General features: G+C 42.2%; 1 protein-coding gene across 11 annotated transcripts in view; it reads left to right on the top strand.

Annotated features, from left to right (window-relative positions):
- Window positions 1–19,234, top strand: part of Cacna1e (calcium voltage-gated channel subunit alpha1 E) — a 477,885-nt gene extending 458,651 nt beyond the window's left edge. For 7 of the 11 annotated variants that reach the window (XM_074047300.1, XM_074047299.1, XM_074047301.1 and 4 more), the window contains 5 exons: window positions 4,011–4,122; window positions 6,789–6,917; window positions 7,940–8,120; window positions 9,465–9,655; window positions 10,942–19,234. In XM_074047300.1, coding sequence (XP_073903401.1) covers window positions 4,011–4,122; window positions 6,789–6,917; window positions 7,940–8,120; window positions 9,465–9,655; window positions 10,942–11,484 — 1,156 coding nt within the window. In that variant the 3' untranslated portion in view covers window positions 11,485–19,234. The remainder of the gene's footprint in view (window positions 1–4,010; window positions 4,123–6,788; window positions 6,918–7,939; window positions 8,121–9,464; window positions 9,656–10,941) is intronic. The other 4 variants (XM_074047306.1, XM_074047305.1, XM_074047303.1 and 1 more) reach the window with 1 other exon arrangement.
- The last annotated feature ends 2,113 nt before the right edge of the window (window positions 19,235–21,347 follow it).

The raw sequence follows: 21,347 nt of genomic DNA, 5'->3' as shown, positions 1-21,347 counted from the left end.
AATATCACTGTTTTTACAAATGAAGAAATGGGGGCTAAAAGAGGTTAAATTAGTTGCCCAAGCCATATGGCTAGTAAACCAAACTGGAATTTTAAGTGAGTTATGTCAGACTCTGAAGTCTTTTCCCTATATCTTGTTACCCTTAATGAACAAAAGGGACCTTGTATCAGAAAAAAAATGGAAGTCAGAAAAAAAATGGAAGTAAAAAAAAAAAAACCCTAATTAAAGAATTTTCCACTTCTTTTGAGTTATAATTCTTAACTCCAGTTTGGTTATTAGTCATAAATGACCTGATGTAGCATGTATACCTCATCATAACACTGTCTTTCTGTCATCAGCAAGCATGGTCTGGGCACCCAAAGAGCACGAGTTCCTCTACTCAATGTAAATGCATTTTTGTGGTTGCATTTAACACAGTCCTAGTTCTTATAAAACCAATAATCAGTAAGTCACACAACTTAACTAATTATCAGGAAAGTGATATCCAGGGCTTGGGAATGAGACCACTGCTGGAATGCCATTTGGAATTACTCACACCATTAATTTATTTCTACCTGTGGTGTTGGAGATCTGTTTTTGAAAAGCATTTTCAGAGGTCACAATGCAACATATTTGGAAGAGAAGATCAAAGTCATGCCTTATTTCCAGCAGGACAGAGTAAGGTCTTGGTTATTTTTACAAATAATTTTATGTGATGAGGTGATTTTCTATCCCCAGAAAACAAGTCGATGTCCATTTTTGCTTTGTGCAGGAAGGGAAGGAAGGAGATATGACTAGAGCAATGGGATCTCCTCGGCCTAGAAATGGAAGATGCCCTCTTCACCCCCAGATATAAATGTCTTCTCTGTCTACTGCACTTATTATACAAATTTCCCCACACCCTGTTATCATTCCAGGTTCTCTTTTGTTTTATCTATTCATTTACTTACTGATTTTACCAATATTTATTGAGAACCAATTTGTCCCAAGCACTGGCTCAGGCACTGGAGGCAAAGCTGGAAAAAGAAATTGTAAGAGTAGTACAGGATAAAGTACAGAAGAGTGGGATATTGTAAAGGAAGCCACTCACTTTGTTTGAGGATTTTATTTTTTGGAGGGGGAACTTTCCAAGGAAATAACATTTAAACTAGACATAAAGGCAAACTCTTCAAGAATGGTGAGAAAGTATGGTACATTTAAGACACCTAAAAACTGTAGGCTGGTTGGAGCAGAAGGCACAGGAGAGGTGGCAGCTTCTGGGTTTGGAGAGTTATATAGGAGTCAGGACTTAGAGACCATTATAAGCAAGATAAAGAAGTTAGATTTTGTATTAGGAGACTAGGGCTTTATTCTTCAGAGTGACATGATAAGATACGTGCTTTTCAAAATTCATTCATGAATTCAATGTAGACTTAATGGATTTGCGGGAGCAATTCTAGAGACAACATCATTTAGAAAGTAACTGCAATTATGTAAACTATTAATAACAGTGACTTGGACTGACAGGGTAGAAATGGGGAGAGATGGGCAGATGAGAGATTTCATAGGAAAAATGGGTAGGGTTTAGTGACTGATTTGCTACATGCAATGATAGAGAAGGAGGGATCAAGATGACCCATGTGTCTCTGGTCTGAACCTTTGGGAAGATGTTGGTAACAGTTCCTGAAGTGGGAACACCAGAGAAATAGCAAGCTGGTTCCTCAGGAGTACCATATGTCTAGAGCTATGGATTGTTCAAGCAGAGATTGCTCTGTCATGGTGAGCCTGCAACTAGGAAAGCCATGCATTAAACAGGAGAATTACTGGAGAAAAGAAAAGTTGTTATTTTCAGTGATTTAGAGTTGTGATAAATTCTAGAAAGAAAAAAGGTGTATGATATGAGTGCATATAAGGTGTTTTGACCAATTATGGAAGATAGAGGTTCCTAAGGAAGTGAATATTGGTAAGAAAATTCAAAATTACATGGAAAGAGTTCCTAACAGGGAACTGGAGAGAAGCATCCAGCACCCTGTAAACAACCTTTGTTAAGAGTCTTGAGCAAGGAGAAGAAACCTGGCACATACAACAAAAAGAAAAAGCCAGTGTGTTGAATATCTGGAGCAAAGAGGAAAGTGATGTATGGGGAGGTTGATGAGGTTGGGGCCAGATGAGATGAGAGAGGCCATGTGCTGGCTCCAGACTTAACCCAAAACAAGAAGGTTTTTAAAGTAGGATATCACTCTGGGTTCAAATTATTCAATTTGGTATGGTTGGTTAGTGATTCAAACGATCCTATCTGTCTGTTTTCTGTTATTCTGACAAACTACCTGGAACCAGGTAGTTTATAAAGAATAGAATTTTATTTGGTTTACTATTCTGGAGGCTAGGAAGTCCCAGAGCATGGTGCTCACATATGGTGAGGGCCTTTTTGCTGTATCATACTGTTGTGGAGGACATCACACAGTGAGAACAGGCATGTAACTGAGGTCTTTCAGTCTTTTTTCTTCTTCTTCTTAAGCCATTAATGCCATCATGAGAGCCAGATCCTCATTACCTCACTGAGTCTTCATTACCTCCCAAATGTTCCACCTTCAGATACTATTAACATATAACTTTAGGGATGAAATTTCTAACACATGAATTTTCAGGGGGTACATTCAACCCATAGAAAATCTTCTCTACCTCTTGATTCTATAATTACTCATTCTCTGTCATTGCACAAAAGTGGGTTCACTTCTAACGCTTGTAACAGTCATTTTGTTCCCAGATGGTTTTCAGGGCACAGCATACGAAGGATGTTCTGACATATAGACAGGTTATTTAAATATCAGAGGAGTTTGTAGTAGTTAGGAAAACTCAGCTAAAGCCCTCACTGACAGAAGGGGACAAACTGGATGATTCTCTGCTGTTTAGATCTTCCCTATAATCTAATCTACTAAGATTACCCCTATGGATTATTTTTTAAGTAATTGGCAATGCTTGCTGTGCCTCCAGTTTTCCACTGGTTGCAGTTTTCAGTAGACTGAACTGTGAAATGACTTTGTCTAGAGAAGACTGACACTGGCTGAGATGGCATCACATCTGCTCCTAGGCCCACCACCTCTGATAGAGCTGCTGCCTAGCCACTGGCCTCTGTCCCTCTTCCCATAACCCAGAAGCTCACTTTGCATTATTGATCAGGCCAAAGGTGGCTGTTACCATACTGGTGGCAGTGAATAGCAACAGGAGCCAAAGCCTCAGGAAAGGTCAGCTGTTTCTATTTCTTCTAACCAGCCCAATGAATCTGATTGTCACAGAGTATCTGGAAATGCCAAATGGTAGTTAATGAAAACCTACTGTCATAGCGCTTCATACCTTTCATTTTAGAGGCCTCTAAAACACTTGCAGACTTTGTCCTTGCCCTTACCTCATCACCATTTAATCAAACCTTGGGGTTGATTACCTTGCCTTAAATTCAGAAGTTTTCCCTTCCTCAACACCACCTCTGGAATTATCCCCCAGTTCAAGAGCTAGTAGATACAGTGCATAGTACAGAGTAGTCTTTCAGTAAATTTTCATGGAATTGAGTTGGATTGAGTCTGGTTTGGCCAGGGATGTTGGCACAATAACACCATATTACTGAGAGTGGGGATTTTTTTTTTTTTAAAGACCATGGCTGCCTAATATTTAAACAAGCTGTTCACTGTTTAAACTGGCATTTTTTGGCCCAGTGGGAAAACTCAACAGAAACAGGTTTACAATCTTAACACTGGTCTTCCATATGGCTGAGTGTGACAAATGATGTCACTTGTCACAGAAATGCTAGTTGCTAGCAGAATGATGAGTGATTCCAAATGCAGGTTGCAAACACAACTTTCTATATTTCCTATACTTTAAAAATAAGTCTTGTTCTAGGGCCAGCCACCTGTAAGTCACTAGGCTCAGACCAGCCATGGGTAAAGGAAGGGTGTTGCTCTTGTGGGGAAGGTCTTGTCTGGGGTGGGAATTATTAGTGGAAGCTGTGGCATGACTCTGTCTCTCTCATTAACTCTGAATTTGATACTGGTTTTCAGGAGTGGCCGGAGTGGATACCCTTCAATGAGTCCACTCTCCCCCCAGGAGATATTCCAGTTGGCTTGTATGGACCCTGCTGATGATGGACAATTCCAGGAACAGCAATCTCTGGTGAAGAATGAATTATATGACCTCAAAAATACTTCCTTGGTTTCTTGATTCCACTGTCATTTTCAAATTTTGTTTCATAGCCATGATACATCAGGAAAACCCTTTCTGATAGTCTAACTAGTTACCATGGGAATTTACCACCTTTGGCCCATTCATCTCTGAGAATGTGCCCTCTTCTGGTTTTACAGTTCCAGAGGCTTCTTCCCTCCTGTGGGAACTTATATTGCTTCAGGCTATGCTTTCTTAGTTTATATCTCTGAGCATCAAATGTAAGAGCAAAAATCACATATAAAAAAAAAATTCCTTATCAGAGGCAAGGAGCTTTAAAATAAATCTTCATAGAATGAAGGCAACGTAGCCTATTGTACTGGGTACTGCTTGGAGAAACACAGCAACGCCCCTGTCAACCCTTAGCAAAACCCTCATACTCTGGCACCCAGTGGTAGCCTGTGTAACAGTGGTTAGCTGTCTGCCAGAAGGTGAAGATTCTACTGCTTCTGCTCTGTGTGGATTTAGGCAAATTGGCCCTTTTGTTCACAATTCCCCAAGGCCATATACATTCTAACAAGCCCCTGAAGTAATTTTCTTGGGCACAAAATGAATTTTTTATTAGTATAGTGAAATTTTGGAGAGGCCTAATGAGTCAAGTTAAAGCTTGGAGAAGAGAGGGACAGTTAAAATTTTGGCTTTACTAAAACAAAGCAAAAGATAATTTTTAAAGCCAATCAACTATTATTCCTAGTTAAAACACCGTGAACCAAAATTCTCTCCCAAGCTTAACTGGACTGGAGAGAAAAATACAAAATCCAACTTTTATAACAGCTAAGTGAGCCATGATACCACTTAATGATTCATCTGTGGTTCTTTGCTCCCCTTCATTTCTCTTGTGACCCCTCCCCACCACTACTGCGCTCCTCAGAGCAAGCTGAAATGAATTATGTGATTGAGTGAGTGTGGCCTACTTTTGGAGTACATCTATGGATGGAATGGGTACCCCTTGGGGGGGTGGGAGGACACTTACAGTAGCTCAAAAATTGGGTGATTCTGTCTCTTGTGATTACTGAGAGAAGTATACATGGTTGTGTTGGAAAGATAGCAAGGCCAGATTGTCTTGGTGAGGTGGGTAGGACATCTGGTGCAGACAGTTTGATTCTTAAAAGGCATCTCAGCATTCTACAGCCCGGTGCTATGTCTGATGGGAAAAATCTCAATGTGTCCTTTTTTCCCCCCAGGAAAACTTAATTACTTCATCATTTCTTCGGGCTGAACCATAGTGCCAGGACTTTATGGATATGTGTTCATCTTGTTGTCAGTGCTGGTGTCTACAATTTAATTCAGGTGTTAGCTGTGCTATATACCCCTGTGTACTTCTGCCCATCCTTCAGGATCCCTGCTCCACACCTGAGGCGTGGCCATGATTCATGTGTGTGCATATGGAATGTGTCTCTGGCACCTGTAGACTGCAGTGTTGTTACCACATCTGTTTGAAGTCAGAACTATGTGCTACATACAGCATGTACTGCAGACGCTGAAACTTCCTCAAGTGCACACATCATATGTTTTGGGGAGGCCCTTCTCTTGTACACACTAGAAGTCATGAAGGCTGAGGGGGCATCCCTTCCTTTGAGCAATGCCCTGCTCATATGCCTTTGTTTTTAGAGTGTCATTTCCTTAATATAAAATGGCTTTTTACTAGTATAATCTCCAGATGCCACGATGTTCTCAGATCTCTTTGTTGAGTGGCCCGTGTACACATCTCTAAGGTAGTGCCATTCTTTTTGCATCAGCATTAGTTATCTTTATAAAGTATGTATGCCTGCCAAGCTGATATCCTTTAACCAGGAAAATAACAAAGAAATTTGACAAAAACTTAGAATTTCCCTTCCAGTACTCTAGAGAGGGCACAGTTCAGTACAGTAGACATCAGCCATACATGGCTGATGAGCACTTGAAGTGTGATGAGTCCAAATAAAATGTAAAATATCTTAGTTTTTCTATTGATCAGATGTTGACATGATAATATTTGGATATATTGGGTTAAATAAAATATGCAATTTAAAATTTCCTAGTAAGCATATTTCTAATAACAGAAGTGGTTTGCATTATATTTTTATTGGACTATACTAGTTTAGCACATCCTGACAGATGGCCACCCACCACATTTTTGGATGGCTTCAATCAAAAGAAAACTCTTACCTACTAAAAACATGAATTTTAAAGCTTGAGACAAAATATTTGGTATCAGCTAATTAGTGAGTTCCTTTCAAATCCTGGTTCCTATTTAATTAATAAAGGCTTCTTCAGATTTAATAAATAAGCCCAACACTAACACCTGTCAGAAAGTGTACTTCACATATCTGAAGTGTATTCGGACCAATGTTTGTTTCATAAAGCTATAATATCCAAACCATTACTTAATGATAAAAAAGGCATTTAACCAGAAAAGGTGGCCTCCATCTTTCCACTTCAGTTAAAGCTTTTTCTGTGAGACATCTGGTATACCACCTGTGCATACATAAACACATGTATACACATACAAGTAAGGCCTTAAAGATTCCGGTCTCCCTTCTGAAGGCCATTCTTGAGGAGGCAGAATCATCCACTGGAGGTGAGAAGCAATGAGATGGAACCAAGTCCCACAAGCTTGGCTGTGTGTTTATTTCCAGGAGCCAGAGGTTAGTGAATTAAAAAGCGTGCAGTCCTCTAACCATGGCATCTACCTTCCTTCGGACACCCAGGAGCATGCGGGATCTGGGAGGGCATCCTCTATGCCACGTCTGACTATGGATCCCCAGGTAAAAATCAAACACCACTTACCTTTCCCAGTGACATCCTGGGCTGTATTAAATGGGTTATGACATACCTGATACCTTCAGGTAAGCCCTAGACTTATTCCCACCCCTGCCCTGTATGCAAAACCTGGCTTAGAGGCCTTCTGTAATAGAGCCTGCTCCTCCTGTTTTCAGTGAACTCCTGACCACAATAGCCTAGCCAACAAAATGGTATTAGTCCCTCCCACTGGGCTGAGCATTCTCAAGACTCAGCCAGCCAAGCAAGAGATATTCTGCAGAATTTATTCTTTGTGTTTTTCCATTCTTTTCTCCTTTCCTAGCTTCTCCAACACATGTGCATTTACTTACATACACAGCTCTATGTCAGGACTGTCTTAATCAGTGCAGGCCACGCCTCATTTCTTTGTCTGTTTTTCTGGTTTCTTTTTTCTGTCTGTCTGTCTTACATCAGGTTTTGACAGAGATTAGAAGTTTTTTGTGGTTCTGTTTGACATCTGTGGCAAATCCAAATGCCAGCGTTTGAGGTGGAGCTAGGGTGAGATTGGGAGGGTGGTGCCTTCTTAGGTTAGGTGGTTAAGTTGCAAGCTCTCCTAGGTGCTAGTCCTACAGGACAGGCCTTCTCTGGTGAAGGGATAAAAATAAGCCAAAGCCATGTTTCTTGCATGGTGTAGCACTTTTGACAACTGTCCTTACACACTTAGAAGTGTCTCAGTATTTGTGGCAGGTCCTGAGTCTTTGTTGTAGATGGCTCTGGGATGCCTGCACAGTGCCTGTCTGCATTCTGTGTGGCTTTGCTCTCATGCACACAGCTGCTTGCCTTCTTGAGCAAGATCCTAGGCCAATTTCAGTCACTATGTTAATCAGATTGAAACACTTTCTTAATCAGATTGTCCAGCTAAGGGAGGTCATGATTCCTAAGGGTTATATTTCACAGTTCTCAATAGTCACAATCCCACTTCTGGACTTTTAGACCATTTCAATAATTAATCCAGATCTTGTGTTTCTCTGTGGGCTCATATTTCTAGGTGGTGACAGACCCTAGCTCCATGAGACGTTCATTTTCTACTATTCGGGATAAGCGTTCAAATTCCTCATGGTTAGAGGAGTTCTCCATGGAGCGAAGCAGCGAAAACACCTACAAGTCACGTCGCAGGAGTTACCACTCCTCCCTGCGGCTGTCAGCCCACCGCCTGAACTCTGATTCAGGTGAGGGGTTTTTAACATCATTCTCTCTTCTAGGGCTACTGCCTGGACATTGGGCTCCTACACTATTGGACTTACACTTGCACGGATTGCAGATGACTAGAAAAGAATTCAGATCAAGATAAGAATTTAAGAAAGTGAAGGAAGAATGCTCCTTACCAAAGGGGCTCCCATATCTGACTTAAAGTGCTGAAATAGGCCAGCACTGTCTACCAACCACAGATGCTGATATGATTCCTTCCTTCTGAGAAGGGTATATAAAGCAATAGAACTGAGGTTTTCAAATAGCTTTCTGCAAAACCACTGAGATTCCCTAGGACTGTCCAAGTGATCCTCAGGGAGGGGTAGGGGAAGGAGGCACTAAGTTTTAGCCACCAACTCTACTTCCACCAAAACAGTAGTACCTGGAATTGTAATGTATTTGAGTGTTGATTAAACTTTACTTTCTTTCTTCCTTTTAATAGAAAGGGTTATACTGATTTTTTTAAAAAGTTACAAAATTAGTCTGGGTCAACCTATCTTACTAGATGAAAGAAATCAAGGTTGAAAGCCAGTGACTTGTCCCATATTATAGGACCAGTAAGTGGCAGAATTGGGACTGAGATCTTTTCAACTTCAGTCCTGGAGTTCTCACCCTGGTATTCCATTAAGTAATATCATTATTTCATTGGTAGAAGGTTCCATCTCTCCCACCATACCTCCCAAAAAAGCTGCACACCCAGAAAATTCCTGAGCCATACTGTTGGCATAGATGCTATCTTTACTGTAGCGAGCATAAGTGGACTCAGACGATAATAGATTGCATTCTTTGACATGCATGTCTTTCTACTGACAACTTGCAGACTTGCCTGCTCACGAAAGAATAATTTTCTAGCTTTTTCCTCTCACTTCCCTTTCAAATCATCTGTTGACACGCCTAGAGAAGTCAGCATTCTTTACTCAGTCCAGGTTGCTACTGGACTTACCCTAGACTAGGTGACTTAAACAATAAATGTTTTAAAGACTGGAAAATCTAGGATCAAGGTGACAGCATACCTAGTATCTGATGAAGGTCCTCTTCTTGGTTTGCAGATGGCTGTCTTCTCATTGTATTCTCACAGGGTAGAGAAAAGAGAGATAGGACACAAGCTTTCTCTGGGTACTTGTCCCTCCCTGAGGGCTCCACCCTCAGGACCCCTCCAAGGCCTTACCTCCCAATACCATTCCTTTGGGGATTAGGATTCACCACTGGATTTGGGGGCGACACAAACATTCAGTTCAAAACAGGGCCCAATCCCTGGTAAGAGTTCATCTTTAGCAGCCAGCATGAGATGAGTTATAACCAGTTGCTTTTGCCATCTCTCACAGGCCACAAGTCTGACACCCACCGCTCAGGGGGCAGGGAGCGAGGACGATCGAAAGAGCGAAAGCATCTTCTCTCTCCTGATGTCTCCCGCTGCAATTCTGAGGAGCGAGGGACCCAGGCTGACTGGGAGTCCCCAGAGCGCCGCCAGTCCAGGTCACCCAGCGAGGGCAGGTCACAGACTCCCAACAGACAGGTAAGCATGGAGAGGAGGAGGGGAAGGCTGCAGCATCAGAGTAGAATGTAAATCGTCTACAGCCTCATTTCAGCCACCACGGAGACCTGAATGTCACAGGAAACTAAAACCCAGAGAGAGGTTAGCTACTCTAAACTTGTGCATCCAGAAATGATGCAAATTCCCCAGAAAACCGTATTTTCTCCTAAGAAAGATGATGGTATGCAGAGGTCTTTCCATTCCTGTTCTCAGAATTCAGAGGTACAAATACAGCAAGATTTTACAGAAAACGATGATCCTTTAGCCAAAAAAGGGTTGACTGTTGCAGATTCATCTTTCAGGCCATAATTCATAAGTCAAAGTCAATTCGATTACGTTTACCTATTGTCCTGTCATCCCAAGAGAAAGACCAGTCTCTCCTTCTGGTCTGCTGAAACTCAAGCCTATACCCAAGAACTAAGTATCAGCTATAGGAAAGCATTCTTTGACCTAGCATTACCTCTCCCAACCATGAGCCCAAGAGGAAGACCCATTGAACAGAAATGGCCATCCAGGAAAAAGGAGGACCACAGAGAAGTTTGCCTTCTAGAACAGTGGTTTTCAAAGATCATAGCAGAATAGAATCATCTGTGAAAATTTGCTATCACTGGACGTTCCTGAGACCTCAAGGCTTCTAGTGAGACCTATTTGGGAGGACCCCTGTCCTTGAAATTCTGAATAGGTGTTCGTAGGTCTCACATACCTTAAGAAACACTACACTGAAGTTCATTTACCAACACCTGGGCTTAGGTTTTCTTGGGAAGAGATGAGGTCAGGTAAGGCCTGAGCCATGAGAGTGCAGAGAGGGATAAAAGCTCCCTCCCCACTGATGGCAGAGAGGCAAAATTCAAAGGGAAGGGAAGGAATTTCTGCTTCCTTTAGAACCCACTTCTCCCAAAAGGTTTCCATTCATTCACCCTTCATAGAATTGTCTTTCTCAAAAGCTTAAAGTCATTCTGTGCCACTTGTTATCTACATAGAGCTTTCAGATTCTTGCGAGTCAACTGTTTAGCTTTTTGGAAACACAGATTCTCAGGCCTTCTGAGCCTCATCTGCAATTTAACAGATCCACAGAGATTTGTTTACATGGTAAAAATTAAAATGGACCTGTTCTGGAGGGTATTGACTTTTCCATTTCCTTCAACCCCTGTGTCCTTCAGGGATGTGAATAGTACAGGCCTGCCTCCTTCCCCTCCACTCTTAACAGAGACCCCAGTGGAGAGCCTGCCAAACCCAGTCTAACATGCCATGTTTCTCCTATGGTGCAGGGCACAGGTTCCCTGAGTGAGAGCTCCATCCCCTCCATCTCTGACACCAGCACCCCAAGACGAAGTCGTCGGCAGCTCCCACCTGTCCCACCAAAGCCTCGGCCTCTGCTCTCCTACAGCTCCCTGATTCGACATGTTGGCAGCATCTCTCCACCAGCTGATGGAAGTGAGGGCGGATCCCCCCTAACCTCCCAAGCCCTGGAGAGCAACAATGCTTACCTGACCGAGTCTTCCAACTCCCCACACCCCCAGCAGGGCCAGCACTCTTCTCCACAGCACTACATCTCTGAGCCCTACCTGGCTCTGCACGAAGACTCCCACGCCTCAGACTGTGGCGAGGAGGAGACACTCACCTTTGAAGCAGCTGTGGCCACTAGCCTGGGCCGTTCCAACACCATTGGCTCAGCCCCGCCCCTGAGGCACAGCTGGCAGATGCCCAATGGGCACTATCGGCGACGGAGGCGTGGGGGGCCCGGGCCCGGCATGATGTGTGGAGCTGTCAGTGACCTCCTGAGTGACACGGAAGAAGATGACAAGTGCTAGAGGCTGCTCCCCCCTCCGATGCATGCTCTTCTCTCACAGGGAGAAAACCAAGACCGAATTGGGAAGCCAGTGCGGCCCGGGGGGGAGGAAGAGGGAGAAGGAAGATGGAAGGACGCCATGCATTATCAGACAAGAGGAAGTAAAGGACACATGGAAAAACAGTCAAACCCACCAAATTGCTTTATTTCCCTTTGCAAGATGGGCACTGCCATAGTTCTGCCTCTTTGCTGGGGAAAGAAAATACAGGATATGGAGGGCTCTTCCCATAGGAGAAGGGACATGAGAGTGGCTTGGCTTCCCTTGCCCCCTCCCACTTTTCTATAAGCCTCAGAGGGGTCTGGCTGGCCTGTGTCTATGCTCATTGCCCTGAGGAGCCTGGTGTAGACTTTTTTTGGCTCTTAACCGGGGAGTAGTGGAGAGGGAAGGAAAGGAATCTCTTCCCCACCACCTCTTTCACCTCAGCTGGCAGCACTGCCACCAGGGCATCTATAGCAGCATCTCATGCACTCTCTCGAGACATGCTTCCTCCAAAAGCACTAGATGCCGAAGATAGAAGGCAAGGAGGGAACAAAGTGGACGTGGAAGGGGTTAGGTAGGGTGCTGTGGCAACAGCAGCAAGGGCTGGTCTGGGTGAGAAAAGCCATAGCCCAGCCACCCACACCATGGAGATGAGGGCCAAAGAAACAGAACTGGAGGTGCTGGTGGCTGCGGTCCTAGATCCTAAGACCTGTCACCTTACAGTAGGTACTGTGGTAGGTAGGATAAGTACAGTGGTTCCTCAGGGCACCAAAAGGTGCCTGTAGCCCTGGTAAGGGTCATATTAACTCCTTTGGCCAGGGTACCAGCCCCAGTAGAGTTGGTCCACAGCGTGGTAACCCCATGCTGTTTCTAGTGTTGTGTTCAGCGAGATGGCTGGTCAAGGGGGAATCTCTGACGGTAGGCGTACGATGGAGGAGGAGACCTAAGGGACTCGAGTCAGTTTTGCAACCGGTATAAAAGTAACTCAATATTGGTGACAGTGTTGTGGCCATGCCAGCACATCCTGCTGAAGGTCAGCCACACTCTGGATTGGAGATAGCTGGCCTCTCTGTCAGACAGCAAGGCCAGTGCTGACCCAAGGCTCAACCTTTCCTGCCACTCCTCAAGAAGGCAGAAAACACATACCCCCCCCCACACACACCTCTACAGAAGCGAGAGGCTGATAGAGGGAAGAGAAGCTTCACTGAAGGAGTCAGTCTGAGTTTACTGTGGACCTCCTGTGAGGAGGGACCCTTGAGTCTACAGCTCCTGCAGCAGGTGTGGGGTTGAGGGTCAGTTAATCAGGATGCTTTAAGGTGATTAGTAAATATACCTCAGCTGTGACTTAGGCTGCTCTGTCTAGCAAAGTAGGCCCTGATGGGGCCCCACTCTCCCTGAATGGGTCAGGACCAGGTTTCACCCCTCTCCAGAGTAAAAGCTGGGCAGAAAATAGCCTCAGGACATTATCATTCCTAGCCCCCAAAACAGAAGCGTTGAGAAAAACAGGGCCCTTCCTCAGCTAGTCAGTGTTCCTTCTGGGAGCACATTACTGTCTTTATCTGGTGGAACTACATCATCACAGTAGGTTAAAGAAGGCCTGGAGAAGGGTGTCAGGCAGGACCTTCCCTCAGGAAACTTGAGGGCTCAGCAGACAACCATTCTTCATGGGTAGGACACCATGCAGGGTCCTCTGGGGCTCTTGAGTAGGAGCAGTCCTTTTTCTTAGAAGGAGCCTCTCTTTTCTTATGAAGTTGTTTTCCTTTTTTGCTCTTCTCCACCCTAAGTGGGTTGAAACAGAAATAAAGCAAAGCAGCTTCAGCTCTGAAAAACCAAGCTCAACCATGTGGCTGGAGAGTCATTGGTCACAGTCCACCTTCTCTTCTTGATATTGATGGAGCTTTAGGACCTATGGTCAGCCCCAAACTGAAGTAGTCCCAGGATAGGAGGCTACTGAGGCAGACACACAGGACTCCCATGCTCAGATCCTCTTCCATGTTCATTTTCATCTTCCACTCAGCACATGTGTGCTTGGGAGCAGCTGGGGACATGAGCATGGTCCTAACAGGCATAATCATTACATAAGACTGATGCTGGGACTTGCATTACTTTTAAGGGTTTCTCTGCTCAGGCTCATTTCATGCCAAAGTGCTGCTCTGGGCTGCTTTGTGTGCACAAAATTGCTTTCCTCCACCTTGGACATGTTGCTTTCCTTAAGAGAAGGCTGGAGCAGGATGACCATTCTGAGCCAGCGAATCTGTTGGATGATGATTGGAGAAGGCCAGTTGCAGTGATACCTTATGCCATTTCAACCATAGGAGAAATGAGGGCAGGCAGAACAATTATCAGAAATGGAGTTTATCTGCAAAGAATAATTTGAATGCCAAATTTACCGTGCTGGAAACCTTCCTGCACACCTGAACGCTCACAACATTTGCGGCCTGAGTAAGCATTGTAAAGTTGGAGTACTGCAGATAAGGTGGCCTGACTGACCACCTGGTTTTTCTAGTACTAATGAAATTATAAACATATTGCTTTTATTCAACTTTCCCTGACCAAGAAATTGAGTTTCTTTTCCCTTAGCCTGAACTTCTAATAAGACCAGAAAATAAAATTTTTCTGTTCAAACTCATTATCATAATCATCTTTGGTTTCCTACTCTCCCCCTTGTAGCTGACCAGGACTTCCCTTCCTAGGTATCAGATTCTGTCTCTTTTCTCTTTCCTTTGAAAAGAGGGCTGTTTAGATCTCAAAACCCATGCTTCTATTTGCATTAAGAATTTTGACTGCATCTTATGATAAGCCACGTGATAAATTTGGGTCCTGGAGGTCCCCTCAGAAGATTCTTTAATCAGATGCTCAGTCCCCTTTGCTAATGCTAGTCTTCACTTCTCCTCAAAATAAGAGTGGGAAGGAGGAAAAGAAAGCAAGGCAAGGAGATGGTGTTTAGATATGCCTCTTCATTTAAGGCTCCAGACAGACTTGCCTGTCACTGTCTCTCCATCTGCAGTAGGAGAGTGCCAGCAGGCTTTCAGACATGGGGAAGGGCTCTAGCCAAGGTGCCCCATGGGTCAGGGTCACAACAGAATCATCTGCCCATGAAGAAATGGCACTTTTTAGTATCCCCCAGACTCTACATGAACCATGAAGATAATTGCCCAAAGGGAGCTATGGCACTCTTCTAGCTGAAGAATCTATTTCTGTTCTAGGCTTCACTTCTACTCCCCACTGCACTCCCCACAGGGTATGGGAGGGCACCAAAAACATTTTCCTGAAGCTGACTAGATGTTCTGGATTTTTACCTTCCTTGACTCTAGGGCTACAAAGAGAAGACCCCATTGTCTACCCCTCAGCCAGCATCTCCTTTCCCTACCTACATTCACTGCCCACCACAGAGCCCATGTGGTGAGCTAGAGTGTCCTGTTATCTCTTGTTCTAGCCTCTGTTTTGCGGCACGTTGGCATAGGTGGTTAAATCACCCAATCCAAGCTTATTTGCTGGCCTAACTTCCTCTGTTGTGCTCTCTGGTTTTAGGGAATGCTGCATTCTAATGAAATATATTCTGGATCCTGCAGTGATCTTCACAAGATGATCTGAAATGGGCTTTAAGGTGTGCATTTAATTAATGAAATGTTCACATACTCAATAAAAACTCACTGCAGAGAAATTAGCTCTCTCCTGGCATAGTGGAACAAAATTTTCAAATAATTTTTGATTTTTTTAAAAGATCTCAATATTTTTTTACATCCTATTTGTGAAACCAGTTCTGGATATTTAATTTTTTGACAGTTCTTTCGTGGGTAAAGCTAGGGACAAGTTGAGAGATTATTTCATTTCTTAGCCCAGTTATAGACTTACGTTTGAGGTTGTGTGTAAAGAAAGTATGTATCTTGCAGAACTTTTGTGTGACTTGAAGGTTAAAGAACATTCACTACTATTTCCATTAGATCAGTGTCTCATCTGTTAATTTTTGAGAGCCTCTAAGGACTGAGGCTCCTGTGTGCCAAGAATCCTGGTGAGGCGAGACATTTCCATGTCAAAGGGAGGACTCTTTCCGAACAGCTGTCTTACCCAGCCTGTAGGTTCTTCCATCCTGGATTTTAAACCATTGAAGACTGTCTAGAAGGATCAGTATATGATTTATGATAGAAGAAAAAAGGAAGAAGTGGACTAAATAGGCTCCTCACAGGTGGTCAGAGTATGATGGAGTAAGTCCAGATAAGAGCTCCTAAAAAATCAGGTACAGGTTTAGATAACTCATCTTTAAATATCTCCACACTGAGACTCTTATTTTAACAAATGCCAAACAAAATTAACTCAGGAGTTAGGACCTAACTTTTCTATGAAGGTGGTCAAAGTAGGTCCTTTATGAATAAGTGTTGCCTGTACCAGCAGCTTATTCCCCCCATGTAGTACATCCTAGCCAGGTCTACCCCAAACAGAGCAGCTGGTGATGGCTTCTCTTCTGGTCACAGACTGCTAAGGTGTTTTGTCAGCTGTCATGTGCTGTAACTCACCCAAGGGAACATACATGAACTACATTGGGGGAGGGGGGACAGAGGACTTAGAGCAGAAAAAACTATCTGTGGTTTCTGGTTGCCATCTTTTCCTTTCCTCGAATTGTTCTTTTCTGCTTTGACCTTCTATGGTGTGAGCATCCCAGAAAGGTCACACCACACCAAAAAGAACAGACTCACAAGTTGTCTCAACCTATCCTAAGGGCCTGGAAAAAAATCTCTGAACAGAATTCAAGCCAGTTGGTTGAGAAGTATTACTGGGGTTCCCAGCAAAGTCTAATAGGATGGCTTGTGAGGCTGGGGGTGGGGAGGATGCCCTTCCATTTTTGTAGTTTCCTTCCTTCCACTCATCTACTCTGCCATTCTATGGGAAGAAGAGGGTTAGTATCTTCACCTCCTAATTGCAAAAGGAGATTTTATAATAAGCCATGCTACTCCTATGTAAATATCTTCCTGAGGTCTGAGTTATTCCTGGAGGTATGAGAGTTGAGTAGAACAGGTAGAAAGAGGTGAGGAGATTTATGTTTCTTTTTATCTCCTCAGAGTTTTTGGTTTGGTTGGTTGCCTGAGTTTGTTTTTGTTTTTTTTTTTTTTTTTTTTTTTTTTAAATAAACCTGTTCTGTGATGGTGGAGAAGGATAAATTTGTGCTCTGCCATGTTCCGAATCTGCTTCTCTTTCAGGATTAATTTCTGTCAAATCAATGCAATGATGGTTGAGTCAAAAGTCTGAGGTTATAGTACCTCTGTCTCGCCTCTCCTTTCTTGGCTTCTTCCTCCTGTCTGGCTAAGTTGGCCTCCTACTCTTATCTCTGTGCATATCTTTGTCTTTTCTCTTCTGGGGACTAAAAATATAATCTAGATTTATGAAATCAGTGAAAGATAAGGAAATTATAGAAGAGATGTAGAATTTTTCAGGACATCTTTAAACAACAAATACAAAATTTGTTCTTGATAAAATTTCTTAAACAGTGTCATAATCTGATAAATGAAAATTATAGGATGTTAAATTTTTTAATTGTTTTTCAGCCTTCTATCCTAATTTGTGCCTTCAGCAAAGGTATCACATCCATTTTCTTTCCCTTGTTGGTAAAATTGAAATACTAATTCTTGACTAACTTATGAGTCTGTCAAGTGCTTTTAGGTTAACAATACATAGTTTAAAGCACTTAGTTTCCACAAATCAATCCTTCTGTCCTTAAATCCCACCTATGAAATTCTTGACATTGCTGTAAGTATTTAAGGAACCTTCCACACTTAATAGAAGCTGAATCTAAGATTTGCTTTAATTTCACATTCTATTTTCCCTTTTTGTTGTTAGCTCTCTATAAGAAAAAAGTCTGTATTTCTTTTTACTCAGGAAGAAAGTTGAGTTTTCATACTACAAGCTTCCCCATACATCTTTTCTTTGTGGACACTTAAATCAGTCATAGATCAAATACCCAAAAACTAACACAAAAAGATCTTCATCCAGGTATCTTTTCCAACCCAAGAAATCTGAATGAATATTTTTTCTCTCTTTTTGTTCTGCAAGTTTTTCAGATATAAGAATGGATCACTCTCTATGTTCTAGAAAGAGATACTTGAATTTGTACCAGGTAATGCACTACTTCCTCTTTGATTCACTCAGAGGATGGCCCCCAAACTGAAAAGGAGCCCAACCTACTTATATCTGCCATGTCTGAAACAGACCAGATTAGGTGATTCAATTGTTTTATCTTCAGTATTCTGATTTCATATGGTAATGACTTATACCACATAAGAACCACCAGTTAAAGTGAGTCAGTTGAAAATATATAGGAGGGATGAACAAGAAAAACACACACCAAAATGTCAAAGTGCCATTAACCAATTTTTAAAAATAAAGGTAATATGAAATGAGGGCTAAACAATGTAACCTAACTGCCAATTAAAGTATACAGTAGTTCTGGTCTTAGTTATATTTGATATGAAGTTGTATAACATTAAGCAGATCCTAGTGGGTTTAGTGAAAACGTAAGTATTGAACTTTAATGGCTACCAATGGGGATCTATACTTAGCCTGCAGGCTGAGCTCTAATCGGTGTTTTTCTATCCCAGTGTTTTGTGAACAAGCCAAAATTTATACAAAGCCACCCTAAGTGCTGCAATTGCAGAGGAACTTCCCTCTTGGTGATATTTGAGAGTAGTCCAAGTCCACTCAAACTGAGTCCAAGATTTGGAACTCACCCAGAAAAACAAGTGGAGGAGAAACATTAACGCGCCAAGTTGTGTTTAGTATTTCATAGCTGGGACAACTGGATAGAGGTTAAGAAGACAAGCTATGGAATAAAGACAAGGTTGAGGTGGAACTAGCAAGTCCCAGAAGAGGTCAGGCTTAGAGATTTGTGATCTTGTATGCTCCTTTTTACTTAGGTTTTGGGTAAACTCCTTTGCACGATATTGGATTCAGAGCAGTTTTTTCCGTTAAACTCACCTGGGGTAGAGAACTTGAATCCTCAGAGGACTAGTAGATTCCTGAAAATTTTTTCCAGACCTGAAAGATGGAGAGAAAAGAGGCTGTTGCTTTAAAGCAGCCCAAAGATAATCTATGACTTCAGCAACTCTTCAATATAATAGCACCAATAATGGAGAGATAACATTAACCTTCCTAGTGTTACAAGTACCATGGGAAGGGAGAAGAGTCAGTGAATGGGAAAGGGGATGAGTTTTATCAGGAATAGATTTCAAGTTGTAAGGTGCACCAGTACTAACCTCAAAAGATAACACAGCAAGAAGGTAGAACACAGGGTGTCAGTTCATATACTCTGTCCTTTGGAACCCATGGCCAGGCCATTCCCTCCTTGATTCGCTCTTTGAAGATGAGCATGTAAGATGGGTTTGAGAGGGCTATTGGGTGCTCTGCCTCAGGCTATGAAAACGCTGCCACCTGCATTATATACCTGTGAATCAAGCCCATGAGACCCCTGCTGATGGGCAGCATCTACTGTGGCCAGCAAGCCTGACACTGCAAGAGCGGAGATTGAATGGCAGCCAATGCTGGCCCACCCAGAGTGTCGGTGCATCTCTCCTATAGCCAGAGTTCAGCATTGCATGTTGATTGGGTGGATATCCTGTAATATAAATGCTCGTTTGGATCCAAAAGGAAAATCATTACAAATAAAAGAAAGATGAACAACTTTAATGTTTTTGGGGGGTCAAAGAAAAGAATAAATAAATAAAACCTTGTTGTAAAGAATTAATCAGCCTGATTCCCTTCACATCCCTTGTGTCTTTGCTTCTACTGAAAAGGGAGATCATGGGAACAAAGTCTGGCCAAGACTCTCAAGTAAGTGAAGCAATTGGCTGCTCAGACCAGTTAATTATGAGGACTCCCAGACAGTCTTAAGTTTGCAAGGACATCCTGGTCCTAGAAGGTTTTTTATTTTAAAATGGCCTTTACCTTAGAAGTAAAAAAAAAAAAAAAATGGAGCCTGAAAAAATTGAATAGATTTTTCTATTCAGGATAATATTTTCTCCAGGTGAGGGGTTTAATAAAGTAGACAGCCTCCTTATGGAACCAAAAGGCTTCATGACTAGGAAAACTATAACCAGCCTCCTTGGTGAAACAGGGAATTACAGGACACCTACTTAGGTGCCAAGTTCAGGGAGGAGCTGACTGCCCCAGGCCCTCAGGAGACATTGTCCATTCTTTCCTTATGCCTCTATCATTCCTCAGTTAGCTGCAGTAGTCTCCTAAATGGAGGGAAGGAAGCATGCCCTGGTCCTGTGGCCCACCTGATTCCCCATTCTAATACCACTATTTTATTCTTCTTGAGAAAACATCTTTATCTGCTTGCTCCTACTGTTGGTCCTACTATTTTAATCTGAATCTTTTTTTTTTTCAGTTAGAAACCAATATTCCAGGATAAGTTTCTGTAGTTTGGTCAAAGATATCATCAGGATTTTATTAGGTAAGATTTTTCTTACAGTCAAACCATTCAAAAATGTGGCATGTGGTCACCTGTCAGGAAGATTGAGGTCATTGGAAGCTGGATTGTAAATACCTAAATTCCTGTCCAAATTTTAGCTTTAGTGATATTTTCCAATCATAATTTCTTTCCCATGGATTCAATCACTCTTGAAGTTGGAAGCACAAAATCTGACAACCTATAACCTAATTTTTTTAAATGACAAGGTGGTTTCTTGGGCAAAGGTAGATTTGTAAGGAATTTACATGGAATAGTGATTTTTTTCCCCTCTAATCTAGAACTCAAGTCCACATCCTTTCACAGGCTAATGATCTCAGGAAACATATATACCCTTATGAATTTCCCTTGAAATTCTCTATTATAATCTGAGGGTCTATTGGTTGCTTTACACAATATGTCTGTAAACCTTATTTTTGCCTCTGGATCATTACAAACTTATCTGGTACACCACATAATTTTGCTAATGAGCTGGAAAAATTCCCAAGCTAAAGAGCAGGTTTCAGTTTCTTAAACATTTAAGCACAAAGTACTGAGGTTAGTCACAGAAGCATATGGCTCTTGGAGTAACTTAAATATAAGAAGTAACAAAGGGAGATAATAGAGGCTATGAGTGAAAACCTGTGCACCACTATTCATTTACTATGTGCACTTGAACAAACCACTTGCCTCATCCTTTGCATCTTTAAATTGGGAATGATAATACCAACCAAAGGGTTGTTGTGCAGAATGAACATGTTTCTGCATATGAAGAGAACAACCAGTGTCTGTTCCATAATAGGCATTTGTCAAATGTCAGGTCTCACCATGTGGTCGTCATTATTGTTATAATCACCACAGAAAGGTTCACCCCCCCAAAACCCCCATACCCGAAGAACTGAAACTCTCAGAATTGTGTACCAGAAGAGGGTGCTGGCTGGGTGCTCCAGTTCTCTTTATGAAACACAAGACAACTTGATCTTCAGACAGGTTTCTAAGAAAAAGAGAATAAAAGAGGTTTATAAAGGAAGCAAATCATAATTGCATACCTATTTTTAAATAATGCCTCCATTCGTATCTCAGAAACAAATCTTAATTTGCTTATTCTTTATTTCTAATTTCCATATTCATTTAATAACAAAATGGGAAAAATATTAGTGGGAGATAGTAATTGTAAAAGAAGCAGTAAAGTTAAAAATACTGTACACATATAAACAGTAATATTCAAAGCAATTTGAAATCTCAACTCACAAGCTAACGGCACATGTAAATGACCCATAAATTCATTGTCAGTGCCTAATTTTTACTCCATTAAAAACAAGGAAAAAATAGCCATGTTGGTGGTACATGTTTGTAATCCTAGTATTTGAAAAGTTGATGCAGGGGGATTATGAATTCAAGGCCAGCT

Source organism: Castor canadensis, chromosome 11 (genome assembly GCF_047511655.1).
Source record: "Castor canadensis chromosome 11, mCasCan1.hap1v2, whole genome shotgun sequence".
Classification (NCBI taxonomy): Eukaryota; Metazoa; Chordata; class Mammalia; order Rodentia; family Castoridae; genus Castor; species Castor canadensis.
The sequence above is the reverse complement of the archived record's forward strand: the minus strand, read 5'-3'. Positions and strand labels throughout refer to the sequence as shown.